We start from the raw sequence: 18,023 nt of genomic DNA, 5'->3' as shown, positions 1-18,023 counted from the left end.
AGCTTTGGGAGTGTCTAGTCTCTATAGTAAACAATGTCGTGTCCTCCAAAAGGCTCTGTGGAAATGGGGCTTCAATTCTAAGGTGTGTGGAAGTGTCTCTGTAGATCATTCTGAAGGAGGAAAGAGCTGTGCCTACAAGAAGCAAGCTTTACTTCAGAGTTGGTTTACGGAGGCACTAAATGGGCCTGTAAGAGAGAAAATTTTACTGGCTACAGATAGATGCAAGGCGTATGACACATGGCAGCGGCAGAGTTGGATCATAGCAATTGTGTCACATCTGTGACAGTTGGGAAAAAAAATGGAATTGGATCCCTAACTCACACAGAAAAATAGCAGTTTAGGGTACAGAAAAAAATGTAAAAACAGTCTAAGTGAATATCAACTTTGATAAGGAGGTTAAAATACCTTAAAAACAGCTGGTTTTGCTAGATTAAAAATAAGATCTTCCCTTTATTTAAAGACACTAGTAAAAGCTGGACAGTGGTGGCGCACGCCTTTCATCCCAGCATTTGGGAGGCAGAGGCAGGCGGATTTCTGAGTTCCAGGCCAGCCTGGTCTACAGAGTGAGTTCCAGGACAGCCAAGGCTACATAGAGAAACCCTGTCTTGAAAAACAAACAAACAGCGGGGCGGTGGTGGCGCACGCCTAAAAAATATCAGCTGTAAAATGGAGAAATGGAAGCCAGTTGGTAAAGTGCTTGCCGTACAAGCCTGAGAACCTGAGTTTGATCCCCAGATTGTGGACTAAGATGGTAATCGCTGCATTTGTGGGGCTCAGAAATAGGCGGATCCTTAGGATTTATTGGCCAAATCACCAGCCATCAGGTCCCACTGAGAGTCTGTGCCAAAAAGACCACAGTTCCTAAGTCACAGCTATTTCTCAAAAAAAGTTACTAGTTACTGTTGCGTGTAATTTAAAAATCCACGCTTGTGCCTTCTTAAGAGCTCCACCCGTGCGTGGTCTCTCCACCTCTCTTCACTGTCCTCTAACGACTGCCCTGGCCTCTCTCAGCTCCATGGCTAGCTGACACTTTTCCAGGAGTGGCGATCTCTACACTGACCATTCACCCCTGTGGCTGGCTCTGCCGACTGCCAATGACCACCCTGTGGCTGCGAGCTCTCTCTCACTTGAGTCGCCATGGATGGAAAACACCAGACAATCTTAATATTTAAAATCAGCCAGATGTTGCAACCCCTGGGCTTGGAATCTGTTGTCCTAAACTCATCAGCTATTCTATATTAGAATAGCCCCCAGGCCTGCATGGTGTCCACAGCCTGGCTGAAAGGCCCTTTCTCTATGTCGTCTCCTCCTCTTTCTCTTGGGACCCAGAAAACCCGCCTCTATATCTTCTCCCAGCGACTGGCTTCTACTGTCTTTATTTACCCAATCAAACAATTAGGGAACCTCCACCTACAAGTTACAATTAAACACAGAGCTATACGAGTTAGTGCTCTAAAGGCTGGGTAAGATGTTGCTTACACAACTGAGGTTGGCAGAAATTAAGTTGTCTGAAAAACTAAGTGTTGGTGATGTGGTAGCTTGGGTCTCTCTCTGTTGGTGGAAGGCGGATAAATTGATCCACCTACTTTAGAAAACAGGTATTGTCTTCTATATCAGACCATTGTCATGATCTAGGATTCTTATTTGGGAGAACTTTAGAGAAATTTTTTTTTTTGGTTTTTCGAGACAAGGTTTCTCTGTGTAGTCCTGGCTGTCCTGATACTCACTCTGTAGACCAGGCTGGCCTCGAACTCAGAAATCCGCCTGCCTCTGCCTCCCAAGTGCTGGGATTAAAGGCGTGCGCCACCACCACCCGGCTTAGAGAAATTCTTTAAGCATATTTTACTAATATCTTAGAAAACAACTCACATGACCTCATGATAGAATGTTTTGTGCCAATGACAGAGAGTGGTGTTAGGTATCATTATCAACATATATGTCAGTAGACAAGAGGCAGTGGACAGAAAACTGCAGTGAAGCGTAGGTGTGGGTCAACAATAAAGCACAAGCTTTAGCCAACGAGGTAAGCTGAAGAGAGCACAGGAGCGAGCACTGCAGGAGAGTCATGGCTTGGTAGTTCCTCCAAAGTCATTCTTGGTCCCTGCGTGGTGGGAAAACAAGGACAGACACTGGGAGGAGCAGTGCTGTGAGCTGAGCCCATCAGATGAGCTTTTGTTGATTATTATATTTCACTTATGCTTATAGCTTTCACTCTTTGGAATGCTGATGTAGATTGTTATTGTTGTTTGAGGAGACAAAGTTATGTTGCTCAGACTGGTTTCAAACTTTTAGGCTCACAAGATCCTCCTGCCTTAGGGCCAAGTGTTGGAACTCTAGACATGTGCCTATAGTTTTTAAAGAACTGCAGCAGGAGCAGAGTGGGAACTGACTTAACCTAACAGAGCAGCCACAGCATGGACCCCCTGAAGAGAGCAATAAGAAGTTCACTTTGCCCTGTGGGATCCCTGAAAACTAACAAGTGACAGGCTCTGGCACGGGGAATGGGTTAGGACTGATGAGAGTCTCAGCACCATACCCTTTTTGTCCACTCTGCACAGCTGACTCCGCCCACCAAAACATCGTATGCATATTTTCTAGTCCTGTGCAGTCCAGTGGTAACAGCAAGTCCATAGCAGACAAGTGGGAGACAGGTACCTGAAAGGACTATTTGGGATGAAGATGTGAGGGAACGATACAGTATGCAGTTAGCAGCTACAGTGCACACCAAGAACTGAGAGCACCGGTGGCTGAGCCTGTCTAGTGCCGCAGCTGAGATTCATTGGCTCCTTTTTACTTGATGAAGAGCTGGTTGTATTCTCTTTCTGTTAGAATTAGGAGCCACTTGGGGACACAGAGGGAAGAGTTAAGGATTATCTCGGACGAGATCAGAGGAGTCTGATCTGGCGATAAACAAGTGTGTCACAGGAATAGCCATAATAGAAGGCTCCCAGCTAAAAAGCTGTCCCTCATTCAAGTACCCACAGTCTGGCTTACCTAGACCATCTTCCTCTTAACCATGAAAAACAATTAGTACTTCTGGACTCTATGGATGCTCAACAGTGTGTGTGAAATAGTGGTTAAATTCAGGATGTCCTGTTAGATAACAGGATACATGGAATATTTGGTACTTAGAAAACAGCATAGTATGCAGTAATCCTGCATTAGAGACAAGCAGTTACTGTTATGTTAACTCAAGTAGTAAAAGAAAACTTGAAAAATCTATTCTGGCAGGACAGTGGTGGCACATGTCTTTAATCCCAACTCTTGGGAGGAGAGGCAGGTGGATCTCTTGAGTTTGAGGCCAGGGCAGCCAGAATTACACAGAGAAACCCTGTCTCAAACATACACACACACACACACACACACACACACACACACACACACACACAACTATTCTGACTTAACAAAATGGCAGTCTAGGAAATTCTAAGTCCTCACTTTGCCACAGAGACATTCCAAAGCAACTAGAGACTGGACAAAGGGACTCTGTCCACCTCTGAGAAAGATTTGGAAGTCTACCAAGAAGACACCTAGTTAGGACGAAGCCATGTCCAGCTGCTGTGATGGTTACATGCCCAGTCTCAGCTCTTGGGAAGCTGAAGCAGGATTGCCAATTCAAAGCTTTCCTGGACGACATAAAAGACCTTGTCTCAAACACAAGCAAACAGGAGTAGAAGCACAGCTGAGTTGGTAGACTTTGTTTGATCCAAGCATTGTGTGAACTAGGTATGGTTGTACATGCCTGGAGTCACAGCACTGGGAAGATAGAGGCAAGAGGATCAAAAGTTAAGGCTAGCCTTGGCTACATAGTTTAGACCAATCTGACCTCACTTTAAAAAGTTGTGTACTGGGATGTATGCATGCATGTGTGCATGCATGTATACATGTTAAGACAAGGTCTCTATGTAGTGGGGAATGGACTGTATACACCAGGGTAGCCCTGGACTCAGAGATCCAACTGCCTCTGCCTCTTGAGTGCTGGGACTAAAGGTGTGCGCCAGCATGCCCGGCTCAGCATTGTTTCTAGCTGTGTTTACTCCACATGGTTTCTTGTGTCCACCTCCACTGGATAGGGCTCCCTGAGAAACTGCTGTCAGGCTCTCCTGATGATGTGAGGTGGCAGGTGGGAAGGTGCTGTGCAGAGTGTAGTGCGGGTGTTCTAAATGAAGGGGGCTGCACACCTGCAGTGTCTGGGGCCTCGCAGTGCTGGCGGTGCTGGCAGTGCTGGCGCACACTTTTAATCCCAGCAGATCTCTGAGTTTGAGGCCAGTCTGGTCTAGGACTGCCAAGGCTACAACAGAGACCCCCCCCCCACCCACACACACACCCTATAGATTGTAACTCCTTTGGCAAACCTCTGTCTCCAAAAATATTTACATTACATTAGCAAAATTACAGTTATGAGGTAGCAACGAAAATGATTTTATGGTTGGGGTCACACAATATGAGGAACTGTGTGAAAGGGTCATGGCATTAGGAAGGTAGCAAGCTGCTGCCTGAGGGAGTCTTTCAGAGGGGAGATGAATACATTTAAAAGTAGTGGGCTGCAGAGCTGGCTCAGGGGTTAGGAGCACTGACTGCTCTTCCAGAGGTCCTGACTTCAATTCCCAGCAACCACATGGTGGCTCACAACCATCTGTAATGGGATCTTCTGGTGTGTCTGAAGACAGTTACAGTGTGCTCACACATAAAATTAATACATAAAGTAGTGCATGTGTAAATCAGGAACAGCTTACACATCAGCACTAGCAGGAAAGACCACGCACAAAGGGGTCTGAGAAGACTGTACAAACGTCATCTCACATTGATTCAAGCCCCCACCAAGCCTGTTAAGTAGGTATCTTCTCCAGCACTGGGCAAGTCTTCAAAGACTAGGAGAGAGATGGGTGGGTGCCTTTACACAGACAAAAGGAGAACATGGCCCATCTCTGTAGAAAAACAGAGACCTCTTTTTTAAGCCAATGTTCATTTTATTTATTTATTTTAATTAAGTAAGTAGTCAATTGGTTTTTTAGCAAAGGGTTTCTCTGTGTAGCTTTGACTGTTCTGGAACTCATTCTGTAGACCTGGCTGGCCTCAAATTTACAGAGATCCCCCTGCCTCTGCCTCCGCCTCCTGAATGCTGGATCAAAGTCATGTACCACCGCTGCCTGGTGGCAATGTTTATTTTTATACTTTGGCAGTTTTATACATGTATATAATAAATTTTATTCCTTACCTATTACTCTGTTTCATGCTTTTCTGCCCAGGAAATCCCCTTTCTATTTTCATGTCTTTTTTTATATAAGAAATACAGACTCTAAAATAATATCTTAAATGTGTGTTGAAGGAACTAAAGGAGAATATGGACAAAGATCTAAATCAAAGAAGGAAGTAGGGAGGTAGGGGTTGAGGCTTTACTCAGTGGCAGAATGCTGGCCTAGCAAGGGTTTCTGCCTCCTGGGGAGCTGACAAAACTGAGACATTCAGACCCAGCTGGCTGCTCAGCACCTGTAATCTCAGTATTCTGCAGCCGGAGACAGCCCATATTACAGAAGGAGACTCTCTCAAACTGTAGAAACATTTTCCCTCAGGAAGATAGCAGGTGACACTCAGGCGCTCTGTAAACACTTGAGGAAACACAGGGCAGTTAGATGGAGAAGCCTGGAAAAACCATCTCTCCTTGCTGGGTTTTGGCCACCCTACAGAAGAGTTGTGTTGTAGTGGGTTAGCAACCCAAGAGCCGAGTGCCACGGTGCTACAGCATACAACCTGTCAGTAGAGTCCTGTGAGACCGTGGGAGCGAAAACTTTAAAGTCAGATCTGCACCGTGCTCAGCCAACTGAAAGCCTTTGTTGGGAATTTGCACTGATTCCAAGCAGCACATAGGACGCTGGCAAGAGCTGATTACAAGTGTGGCCAGCGTTCACACTCAGCACCTGAAGGAAGTCACAGAGATTTGGCTTCCTGCTTGAGACCTCACTGTCAGTCTGCAACTGGAAGAACAGTTGCAGAAAAGCTATTGCAGACCAGTGGGAAGAAGCCTGAGAAGGAAGGAAGAGACTAGAGGGAGTTTACAACAGGTCAGAAGGTTTCCATGGTCTGTCTCTACCCAGTCTCCAGAGCCCGGTGACCAGCTCCAAGGTCCTTTCACTCTCTCTCTCCCTCTCCTTCTCCTTCTCCCTCCCCTCCTCCTTCCTCTTCCCCTCCCCACTTCCCTTCCCCTCCTTTTCCCCTCCCCTTCCCTCTCCCCATTTCTCTCCTTACTCTTTGCTTTTACCAGAACACAGTCTGGCTGAATTCACAGGGTCTCTGCATCTTGGCTTCCTGAGATGGGACTGTTTTCTCTTCATATCAGTCTATCTTTGCTAAGCCTCCCTCGTGCTCCTACCTGCTTTTTTTGCCCCTATAGTTTCCCCTTCTATTGTCTCCTCTGCTTTCCATCAACCCAGTACTGATCAGTAGTCTCTCTCTCTCTCTCTCTCTCTCTCTCTCTCTCTCTCTCTCTCTCTCTCTCTCTCGATGTGTATGTGTGTGTGGGGGGGTTCTTTCTACTTTTCTTTCCACTCATATCCATAGTGACATAAATACACAGTATCAAGAGTGTCTCAAATTAACATTTAAGGGATGATTATTTGGGGAGGAGTTGTTGCTCGTGTGTGAGTGTGAGTGTGTATATGTGTGTGTGTGTAATTTGTCTGTTTTTGTGGGGTTTGTATGTAGGTCTTTTCAGAGGGTGATGACTTCGTAGTTGACTATTTTCACAGAGGGTTTATCCCTGCGTATTAACTATCTGTTGTTGCAGATACATTCTGCTAATGGAGGAGGAGGGCTGATGGGACCTCATGCTCTGAACACCAGCAGAGCAAAAGCAGTGCTTCAGCTCCTAGTACCACCTAGGTTTTCCTTAAGAAAAGGGACAAAATAAGAGTTTAACCAGTAATCTAATTCCTGATCCCAACCCCAAACACAGGAGAATGAAAGTTCACAAAATGGCTCAGCAAGTAAATGCTTGCCACTAGTCTGACAGCCTGTGTTTAATCCCGGATCCCAGGGATAAAGAAAGAACTGAGTCTTGAAGGCTGTCCTCTGACCTACACACAATAAAACTTTAAAAGAAAACACAAATGCCTCCACGACACATCTAAAATGTACAATCCTTGAATCAAATTCCCCAGTGACAGTGACTTAGATGAATTTCCAAAGAACTCAAAAGTATGACGAGACTCTTCAACTGAAGCCTGAATTCAAGGAGACAAGGAAGTCCGTACAGAATGAAAATAGAATATAAAGAACAATACTGAAAAACCCAACTGAAATGATACAGAAAATAAAAGTTTAGGAAGGCAGATGACAAGCAAAAGCCTCACAGGTAGAGTGGACCTCCAGCAAGCAGAACATCAGGGCTGAAAGACAAGGGCAAAGACTGAGTGCATCACTCAAGAACATTAGTAAGCTGTTAACACATACAATGGCATGTGCAGAGAACACCGAGAAAGCCCTGTCTAAAACTGTGGGCATAGCCAGAGAGGAAGGCCATGCCAGAACCATAGAAAATATTTTTAGTACAAACAGCAGAAAAAGCCCCAAGTCTGGGGAGGTGAGCTCCATCCAAGTCCAAAAGACAGAGTGAGGAGGGCGGCCCTGTTGGAGCAGGCAGTGAGGAGGGCAGCCCTGTTGGAGCAGGCGTGCTGCTGGGGGAGTGCTTTGAAGCTTTGAAAGCTCGCTCCTTCCCAGTTAGCTTTCTCCTCTTTGTCTCTGGCTTGTATTTCAAGATCAGAGCTCTTACCTACTATCCCAGCGCCCGCCTGCCTGCAGCATCATGCCCGCCTGCCTGCATGCTGCCATGCTCCATGCCATGACAATCATGGACTCTTAACTATCTGAAACTGGAAGCCCAGATTAAATGCTTTCTTTTACAAGTTGCCTTGGTCATGGCGTCTTATCACAGCAGTAGAAAAGTAAGCAGACATCTCTACCCCTTCCCCCTCTTTTTTCTTCTGTATGAAGATGGAGCTCACGGCCCCATGCTCACTAGCTGTACTGCCTCTGACCGCATCCCAGTATTCAAGGATTTGCACAGAAAAAAACAAGAGACTTAAGAGAGACTTAATATAGTAATGGCTGATACATTTTAACTTTTAAACTTAAGCACTTTAAATATTTTACATTAGATATTGTTTCATAATGAGAGGATTGGTATCTAGAGAGGAGCGGTCTGTTAGAGACAGTCAGGAAGCACTTTGTAGGTCATACCTTGCCACTTTTTCAGTCTCAGGCTAGCCATTCCAGCCAGTCTGCTCTGATCTTCCTGTCTAAGGGCAGCCATACATACCCACTATCCTACTGTTATGTTAGCCTTCACCTTGTCCCCATATAGGTGGAGTGGGATGGGGTGGGCCCAGGAAATCATATTGTCTCCTGCTCAATGACTTTGGGTCAGTTGCCTCACTTCTTCTAGTCACTCTTCCTTTGTGAGGTAAAAGGAATGACCTGCAGATTGTTAGATCATTCTGTGTAAAGCTAGAAAGTTCCTCCTATCTTCAGCCCCCTATTTATACTTTCAACCATGCTTTAAGATCTTTTGCACACCAGAACCTATGCCAGGTACTTTGTATCCTGAGGCACTGGCCTGAAGGTTAGCCTTGGGATCCACAGGCAAGTGCACAGACAGGTGGGACAGGCCAGTGACAGTGTGATAGAAGATTGCAGGTGCTAGCTTTCCCCTGCACACTAACAGGAGGTCACCAGGCCTATGAGGCTGCAGAGGGCAGCCCGGCCTTTGGAAGAACTGCCCCTCCAGGTATCCTGTGGAGCAGGCAGCACTGAGGGCTGTGAAGCAGGAATGGCTGACTTGGGGCTCTACAAAGAGTGCTTGTAAAGGACAAGACCCTATCCATAGCAGAGTAAAGTCAGAGGTCTACATCACCAGAGACATGCTTGTCCTATTCATGCAAATATCCAGTAAGGCCAGAGTGCGACTCCTGATGTCACCCCCACCAGGCCTTTCCAGCCCTGAGCTGCCGTTGGACTCAGTGCTCGCAAACCACTAAGTTGTACCCCGGCTGCTGCTAATGAGCTTACTTCCTTTGCTTTCAGAAGTGACTGGAGAGGCTCGTCCTTATGGGAAGGAAACTGTGGACCTGCGGCAGGGGCGGACCAGAGGAGGTGACCCCACACATTTCCACACAGTGAATGTGGCTCAGCCTGTCCGATTCAGCAGTAAGTTGCAGACCTGCCCTAAGGCAATGCCCACTAAAGTATTTGTTAGCCGACCTTGAGTTTGTGGCCTCGCTCAGCCCTTGCTCTCTTCAGGCCATTGCTGAGGGTATAGTGTACTAAAGCAGCCCTGGAAGATGCTGGGAGGACATGAGTGAGCCTGCACGTTGGCTTGCCAAGCACATCCAGCTCCCAAGTGGTGCCCAAGCAAGCTCTGAAGCCAGGCTGCATGTTTTCACAGTGCTGCCTTCAGAGATAGTAATGCTGACTGAACATTCTCCCGTTCTTGGTGACTAGTAAATGAGTAACCCATGACATTAGCCTTCTGAAGAAATGCAAAGCATAGTTGAAAATTCCCCCTACCCTGAGCAGATGTGCTAAGGTAATGGCATCCTCTTATGGACAAGAATAGCCAGATCCATAGCAGAAAGATGTTGCACATGCCTCTAATGGGCACAGGGGTCTGTTTTCTCGTCTGTGTTAACTCTTTGCTCATAGCTTCAGCATGGGAGAGCCACTTTGCAAACCCAACCTGTGTCTGTTGTCTGTGCTGACCATCACCAGTCCTAGGGCTTGGCCACCAACCTATAGTGACTGCCTAAGCCCAACACAGTTTGTTCAGTGATGACCCTGGAAGGTTAGCCACCCTGTAGGCTCCCAACACACCTTACAGCTCCTACCCTTGTATGGAGCCATAGTTGTTGGTTTGAACAAGACTGAGTGAATGTGGAAATGTGTAAGCAGGTATCTGAGCATGTGTGAGAAACTTGAATTAATTGCTGCCCCTTCCCTACACTCAGACGTGTGTCCTGTGTATAGTGAGCCACACCGTCTCTTTCAGGAGGCTGTTAGTGCCGGTGCACTCAACCGTGCTTACCTAAGGTATGAACAGTGAGCACATAGGCTATCCAGCTTGCTGTCCTTGCACACAGTATTGTGTCAGCACGCCTCAGATGTGGTCCAGCTTGCCATTTCCTTCCTCTGACTCCTGTGTCTGTGTTAAGTCAGTCACACATACCTTGAACCTAAACATGAGGATTGGGTTGGTGGGATGGCTGTTCCAGGAGCCTTGGGTTTGATTGTAAGCACCCACATGGTAGCTCACAGCCATCTCTAACTTCTAACTCCAGGACCAGAGATCTGACGCCCTCTTCTGGCCTCTGCAAGCATGGCATACACATGATATACAGATACATGTAGCAAAACACCCACACTCCTAAGATGAAAGTAAAACACAAGCCCTAGTTCTCCACAGTGATTCTGAAGTGTAACTGTTGTTGACGTAGCACATGTAATTCCACTTTGGAAATCATGATTCTAATTTGGGGGACAACTCCCCTTCCGTTCTTCATGCTTCCTAGGGAAATGCCCGAGTGGGTGGCACCACTATGAAGGCACAGCCAGCTGCTACCGGGTCTACCTCAGTGGAGAGAACTACTGGGATGCTGCACAGACCTGCCAGCGTGTAAATGGCTCACTTGCCACTTTCTCCACTGACCAGGAGCTGCGCTTCGTCCTGGCCCAGGAATGGGACCAGCCAGAGCGGAGCTTCGGCTGGAAAGACCAGCGCAAGTGAGTCCTGGGGTTCGGAGTCTATTCCCTGCTGAGCACTTGCTGGCAGCCCACACCTGAGGAAGGCAAATCCCCATCAGTAGGAGCAGGTAGAGTTTGGCATCAAGATGAAAGTTGGGGGGCTTGTAAACAAAGGAGGAGGACAGGGCCTTGTTGATCTCCCCTGTGGATGCAGCTGCACTTGGTGACTGTGGCCAGACTGTGCTAGTCTGCATCCCAAGGGGCCGCTCCATGTGGGGCTCTGGGCATGATAAGAAGGGCACACATGTGGGTGGGAGTGCCTTCTGAGAAAGGGAGGCTGTCAGCTCTGCTGTGTGCTCCCTGGGCCCTGCTTAGTCTTCCCTTTCAGAAGCCTTAGGCTTCCAAGTGCATGTACATGTGGTGTTGATGGGTGTGGGGCCTGTGCCAGGCACAGCTCAGGCCATCTGCCCAGAGCCTGCCACCCGAGATCCAGGCCCTGATCATCTAGAGGAAACAGAAAAGTGGCAGCCTGCTTAAAGGCTCAGTGTTTGTGGAGCTCATGTTTAGGAAACGGAAATGTACCAGAGTCCTCACCGTGCTGCCTTCAGAAAGCTGCGCCATGTGCCCTATCCAGGCTGCAGGGGTGGACGCTGGAAATGGCAGCCAGTTGTCTCCCCATCTCTAGAAGCACAGTTCTTTGGGTCCAAACAATGGCTAGTGTTCATTGCCAGTCACCTGCTGCCTCCTAACAATGGCACAGCTGCCATTCTGCCAGGGGAGCATGATGACCTAAGAGGCAAGTGGCCAGAGGGCCATTTCAAGATAAACTTCAGTTATGTGGTGTATAGCAAACCAGCTCCTTGTGGGGCTGAGGAGTTAGAGTCAAAAGCTCAAATCTAGTCTATCCCAGAATGAAGAGCCCACTGTGGTGCAGGAGTAGAGTGCTTGCCTTGCAAACTTGAACCCCTGGACCAGAAGGTAAACGTCCTCAGTACTCTACATACATACAAACATACATACATACATACATACATACATACATACATACATACATACATATGTACATGTATAGTCATCAAAGGCTGTTTCACTCAGGTACTGAGGTTTGTCCTTCTGTCCTCTGCAGGCTCTGGGTTGGTTATCAGTATGTCATTACCGGCCGGAACCATTCCTTAGAAGGCCGCTGGGAAGTGGCCTTCAAAGGTAAGTATTGTGGGTGTTAAGTTTGAAACGGGGAGCTGCCCTGACTCAGAAGATACTGTTGGAGTCTCCCTGTCTCCTTCCACTGAGTGGGACAAGGCACATGGAAATGGGCAGTAGTTACAGAGAAGGCCCCTGGGCCAGCATGCTGACCTATGGTCAGGTCCTGTGTTTCTGGCACCTTCTCTGGAGTTGCAGCAGCCTTTAATTCTTGGCAGTCCGCCAGCCCTGCGGTTGGTGTCCTATTGACACTAGGACCTCCTTGAGGACTGTTTGTGACAATCTGCTAAAGCTTGGCATATCTGGCCTTACCTGTAGTCTCCCCTACAGGCTCCCCAGAAGTGTTCCTGCCCCCAGATCCCATCTTCGCCTCCGCCATGTCTGAAAATGACAACGTGTTCTGCGCCCAACTCCAGTGTTTCCACTTTCCTACCCTGAGGCACCATGACCTCCACAGCTGGCACGCAGAGAGCTGCTCTGAGAAGTCTTCATTTCTGTGTAAAAGAAGTGAGTCCCCGGGTCAGCCTCCAGTAGGGGCCAACCTCACAGTGCTTTGAAGTAGAGCCACCCACCTGGCCCTGGCTCTGCGGCCCCAGCAGCCATAGAGGAGTTCTTGACCCCTGGTTCCCTTCCCCTCATAGGAACAATTCTTGCTTTGTGACTTCAGTGTTCTCAAGACACTGGGGGAGAACAGTGATCTGAGGGCTTGGGGAAGCATGTGGTACCTCTGCACTGTCAAGGGCCTTAGTAACTGTTGAGCCTGCTCTGTATGAATTCTCTTCCTAGTATATGGGATTGGGAGTCTCCCCAGCCCTTTGCCAACACATCCACCCAAATATTACACCAAGGGTTCTACTTATAGTGGAGACATACCAAGCAAAGCTGGGACTGGCCCTCCTCCAGCCAGTCCTCTGGGAAGGGCTGACAAGCAAGATTGGCCTTAATTGCTGCTGATACATGGTTCGAGTTAGGTGTGTCCTCAGTTGTGTTGTTATCGCCTCCCTCCCCCACCTTGTCACAGGCCTGTTTTCTAGGTATCTGGGCCTATAATGACCCTTGCTCTCTGTCAGTTTTTTGTCAGCACCACACTCCAAGGGAATACCAGGCCAGGCTAGACCTCCATGTCTAGCACAGGTTTCCACTCTCTCTGCCTCTTGCTCTTCTGGGCCTTCTCTTTTTTTACTAGTTCTTTTACTGTGGGATTCTCTTACGTGTCTGTACATAAAGTTTTATAAGTTTACATTTTCACTCCTAGATTTCTTTGCCTCCCCCTGCCGAGGTCTCCACTCCCGTGATGATGAGGAGAGTGCTTTCAGTGGGTCAGCATCAGCCTCATGATTCCTACAGGACCTTAACCGTGTCCTGGGGAGGGAAGCACTTCTTTCCTGCCCTCCATGGGAGTGCATCGTGTGGCACTGCAGGGCTTCTCTGCTTCCTGGAGCTATGTGGGCTTCCTTCCTTAATCTCATCCCTTGGTTCATTTTTGTGAGACGTTGTTTTGTTTGAGGTTTTCTCTGTGGGCTCAGGCATTTGTCTTCAGCCTCCTAAGGAGCGGGAGCTCACGCACCTGCCGTCATGTCTGATGGTTAACCATCCTTGTGGGTTTGTGTATCTCATACTGTGAATTTCATATGCTGGTACTTTGTTTCACATCGTTTATAGCTCGTAAGAGGTGAGCCTGGCCTGGCACACTCCTGTTCTGTACTCTCCTTGGCTCATATTTCTGTTGTTTTCTAAATGAAGTTCAAGTTTATTGTTACAACTTTTTCTTCATAAGTCAGATTGTAAAATGTGAAGAAAATTAGCTTTTTACAATAAATAGGTTAATGATTGGCACTAAAAAAATATCCCCACAGACCATGACACGGCTCGGCAGGTACAGATGACAGCCCGAATGCAACACACAGGACTACTTGATATGAGAGAACCACCTTCCTCAAGTCGTCTTTTGACATGTACCCCTGCACCATGGCACATACATACCCACCACACACATAAACACATACACATGGCACATACATACCCACCACACACATAAACACATACACATGGCACATACACCCACCACACACATAAACACATACACATGGCACATACACCCACCACACACATAAACACATACACATGGCACATACACACCACACACATAAACAAGGAAGTAAATGTAATTTGAAATTTTAAAAAAGTTTTTCAGATAGAAATTAAAATATCAAATAAGAGATCCAGTTATCAAAATGAAATTACTAAACATATTAGAAGTTAACAATAATTTGTGTAGCCGGGCGGTGGTGGCGCACGCTTTTAATCCCAGCACTTGGGAGGCAGAGGCAGGTGGATTTCTGAGTTCGAGACCAGCCTGGTCTACAGAGTGAGTTCCAGGACAGCCAGGACTACACAGAGAAACCCTGTCTCGAAAAACAAAACAAAAAAAACAAACCCAATAATTTGTGTAGAATATATAAAAAGTCACATTCTGCTGGCCCTGTTGGTACAAACTATTAATCCCAGCACTAGGAATGTTGAGGCAGGTGGGTCTCTTGTTCTAGGCCAACCAGGGCTACACTGTGAGACCTTGTCTCAAAAACAACAACAAAACATTTTGCCTTTATTAGAAAGGCATTAAGTTTTTGAATATACCAATTTTTGTAGCTAAATTGCTTATTTTTTGTTTTTTGTTTTTTTGAGTTTTTGTTTTTGTTTTTTTTGAGACAGGGTTTCTCTGTGTAGCCCAGGCTGTCCTGGAACTCACTCTGTAGACCAGGCTGGCCTCAAACTCAGAAATCTGCCTGCCTCTGCCTCCCAAGTGCTGGGATTAAAGGTGTGCACCACCACCGCCCAGCCCAAGTTGCTTGTTTTTAATAACTGGCAATATAGTGCTGGCCCAATAGTCTTTTCTTTTAAAACAAAAAGTGCAAGTAATCAAGAGGCATCCAGGAGACAAGCTTCTTAGCTCCAAAAGTATTTGCAAAACAAAACAAAAAACCCTTGGTGGGCTGGGGAAATAGGAATGGGGCAGCCAGGAGAGTACTGAAATGGAGAGCACTTGCAGGCCAAGGGTGTGTATTGACTCCATCCTTTTCTTGGCTGTTTTTTATTCTCTCGACTATAGTTTGCCTTTTCCTCTTAAAAACTTTTTTTTTTTTTTATCATAAGAAGCGTGGAACATAGCCGGGTGGTGGTAGCTTACGTCTTTAAGTCCAGCACTTGGGATGCAGAGGAGGCAGGTGAATCTTTGGGTGCAAGTCTAGCCTGATCTACAGACTGAGACAGGATGGTCAGGGCTACACAGAGAAACCCTGTCTTGGAAAAACAAAACAATCTGAGCAATATCTATCGAACTATTTACATATTATTAAATCCCATCAAATCTTGAATAAATTGACTAATACGCAAAATATCAGGGTACAAAAAGAATTAAACATACTTTATATTTAATTTACATAAGCTGCAAATTCTCAGTGTGAAGTTAAGCACAATGGTTGTCTTTTCCATCAGCATGCTGATGTACTTACTCATTACACACTCCTTCACAGCCGCCCAGACACCAGGTCATCAGAAAGGTCGTCTCTTCTGTTTTTCTAACCTTAATGACTGTGAAGTCAATTTGATGACATGACACGCAGTTGTGATGACACGCTGGGTCCAGTCTGGGTGTGGAAGCCTGCACCGATGCTCTAAAGCCTGTCTGATAACTGGGCTCCAACCTGTCAGTGTTCATTTCTCCAGCTTCAGCCTTGCATCTACAGCTCTGTTCAAATCTCTGCAGTCTATGCAGGCAACACCAAAGTCCATGAAAATGGCTCAGGACAATATTTCTATAGAGAGGACATCTGACACCAATTGGGAGTTCTGAATTATTTCATCTATAACTTCAAGATAGGTTGTGTCAAATCAAACTTGAGAAGAAAAATGATTTCACAAGGCTGAAGACAAAGCCCAGTGGTTAAGGCCATGTACAACACACAGTCGGCCATGTTAGGGAAGTCACTGCCACCTGTAACTCCAGCTCCAGGGAATGGCGTGCCCTTTCCTGACTTCCATAGGTACCCACACATATGAACATGTATACATAATTAAAGTTGGTTTTTGTTTTGTTTTGTTTTTTAAAGTTTCAGGTCCTAAAAATCTTTTTTAATGCCAATGGAAAGATTCTTTTTGTGAGAACATGTGTGTGCACATATGTGGAGATATGCACAGTAAGTGCATTGGTTTTCTTTTTCTACCATGTGGTTTCTGGAGATAGAATTCAGGTCATCAGCTTGGAAGACAAATGTCTTCCCCAAGATTTTCCTTTTTCCTAATAAAGTTGACTCCAATATCCTGTTGAATCCAATCTGAACTGTCTTCGTTATACTAGTTGAATTCTTTGACCAGGCCTGGGCAGATGTAGCTGCAGTACTTGAGTGCCTTAGCAGTTGGCATGAGTTTTCTACAGGGCTCCTACTGCTCCATCTCTCAGCAGTTGTTGAATAAAATAATCCTGTCCTGTGATTGGCATGTGCTTCACACAGCTGCCAGTCACGGACCCTTGCACCTCTGGAACGATGCAGGTGGCTCCTCCACTCTCTCGTGCAGCACCCATCAAAGGCCATCCTCCTATATGTCTTGAGTTTTAGAATAAGAACAGCCTGTATAAGCTTGGAGCATTAAAAGACTCAGCTATTATTTCAGCAGTCTAGTCCTTTTTCCTGGTGTAGTCAGGTGAGATTTAACAAAGACAGAGTAATGGTCTTCAGGTTCTACCCTTAAGAGCTTAAAGATAACCCTTTCTGTTGGATGGAGATCTTCAGCTGGACCATGGCAGCATGACCACTTTATTGTATAGACTTTTACGTTACTTCATCACCCGCCTTTGGGTTTTGATCACCTACTTTTGCTGAGTCAACAGCAACACAGAAGAGACAATGAAATGTGGCTGTTTCCAACTCCTCCTGTGCCTGCTGCCATCTGCTGTTCTGTTTGAGGCCAAGGCTTCACAGCAGGAGCTGAGAGCTCTCTGACCATCTGCAGCCAGGCTGCCCTCAGGGTGGGAGCTGGGAAGCTGAAGCAGCAGCGAGGGAAGGGAAGAGCAGGCTGACCACTTCACCACCCAGGCTGTGGTCCGCTCTTCTGTCCGCAGTTAGATTCATTTTATTAGGAAATTGGGAAGCAGTTCCATGCCATTCTTTAAATCTATACATGTTGAAGATAATCTTGTCCTTGAGTCTTTGATACACAAGACCTTATAGGACCATCTGCACTAGACAGAGCAGGGGTGAACTTGAGTAACTATTAGATATAATTTTAGACTTAGGGAGAAGTTGCAAGGTGTGTAATGCACTCCTCGTGCCCTTTATGGGACATGCCTGTGTGTGTCTTACCAATTCAACGTCCACAAAACTAGCCATCCTATGGACTTGTAGCAATACGGCGTATTTGCTGAGAACAAAGACACGCTGATGTAAGCATAGTACATTTTTCAGCTTAGGACATTTCATTTGACTGTAATACCATGCCATCATGAACAATGCATTGATCCAGTTTTGTCCGTGGTTCCAATAATGTCCTTTTAGAGCTAATTTGTTCCAGCCTCTGAATCACATGACATCTTCCTACCATGTGCTCTGTTGTCGCGGCGTGCTGTGCAGCGTGCCATGCCGTTGCTGCTTCAGGCAGGCTCAAGATCCTCTTAAAGGGTGCTCGCTGCACTGACTCTGTCCTTCCGCTTCTCGGAGTCTGCTTGCTCTTTCCATTTCTTGACTAAATTTCCCATCTGTGGTGCTTTGAATAAGAATGGCCCTTTTAGGTTCTTATGTCTGAATGCTTAGTCACCAGGGACTGATACTGTTTAAAGGATTAGAAGAATTAAGAGGGGTAGCCTTGTTGGTAGAAGTATGTCTCTAGGGGTGGGCTTTGAGGTTTGAAAAGCTGAGGTCAGGGCCTCTGTCTGTCTGTCTGTCTGTCTGTCATGTGCCTTGCCCCATCATGGATCAGGATGCAGCTCTTAACTCCTGCTCTAGTGCCATGCTCCTGCCATGATGGTAATAGACTAAGCTCTGAAACTGTAAGCAAGCCTCCAGTTAAATATTTTCTTTCATCAGAGTTACCCTAAT

The 18,023-nt window shown here is 46.5% G+C and overlaps 1 protein-coding gene across 4 annotated transcripts in view; it reads left to right on the top strand.

The window, feature by feature from the left end:
- Dgcr2 (DiGeorge syndrome critical region gene 2) overlaps positions 1-18,023 on the top strand; it is a 56,462-nt gene that overhangs the window by 27,228 nt on the left and 11,211 nt on the right. For 2 of the 4 annotated variants that reach the window (XM_034515047.2, XM_076942598.1), the window contains exons 3-6: positions 9,079-9,201; positions 10,560-10,770; positions 11,858-11,934; positions 12,262-12,438. In XM_034515047.2, coding sequence (XP_034370938.1) covers positions 9,079-9,201; positions 10,560-10,770; positions 11,858-11,934; positions 12,262-12,438 — 588 coding nt within the window. Of the gene's footprint in view, positions 1-9,078; positions 9,203-10,551; positions 10,771-11,857; positions 11,935-12,261; positions 12,439-18,023 lie in introns of all 4 variants that reach the window. The other 2 variants (XM_076942599.1, XM_076942597.1) reach the window with 1 other exon arrangement.

The sequence above is a fragment of the Arvicanthis niloticus genome, chromosome 12, assembly GCF_011762505.2.
Source record: "Arvicanthis niloticus isolate mArvNil1 chromosome 12, mArvNil1.pat.X, whole genome shotgun sequence".
Classification (NCBI taxonomy): Eukaryota; Metazoa; Chordata; class Mammalia; order Rodentia; family Muridae; genus Arvicanthis; species Arvicanthis niloticus.
The sequence above is the reverse complement of the archived record's forward strand: the minus strand, read 5'-3'. Positions and strand labels throughout refer to the sequence as shown.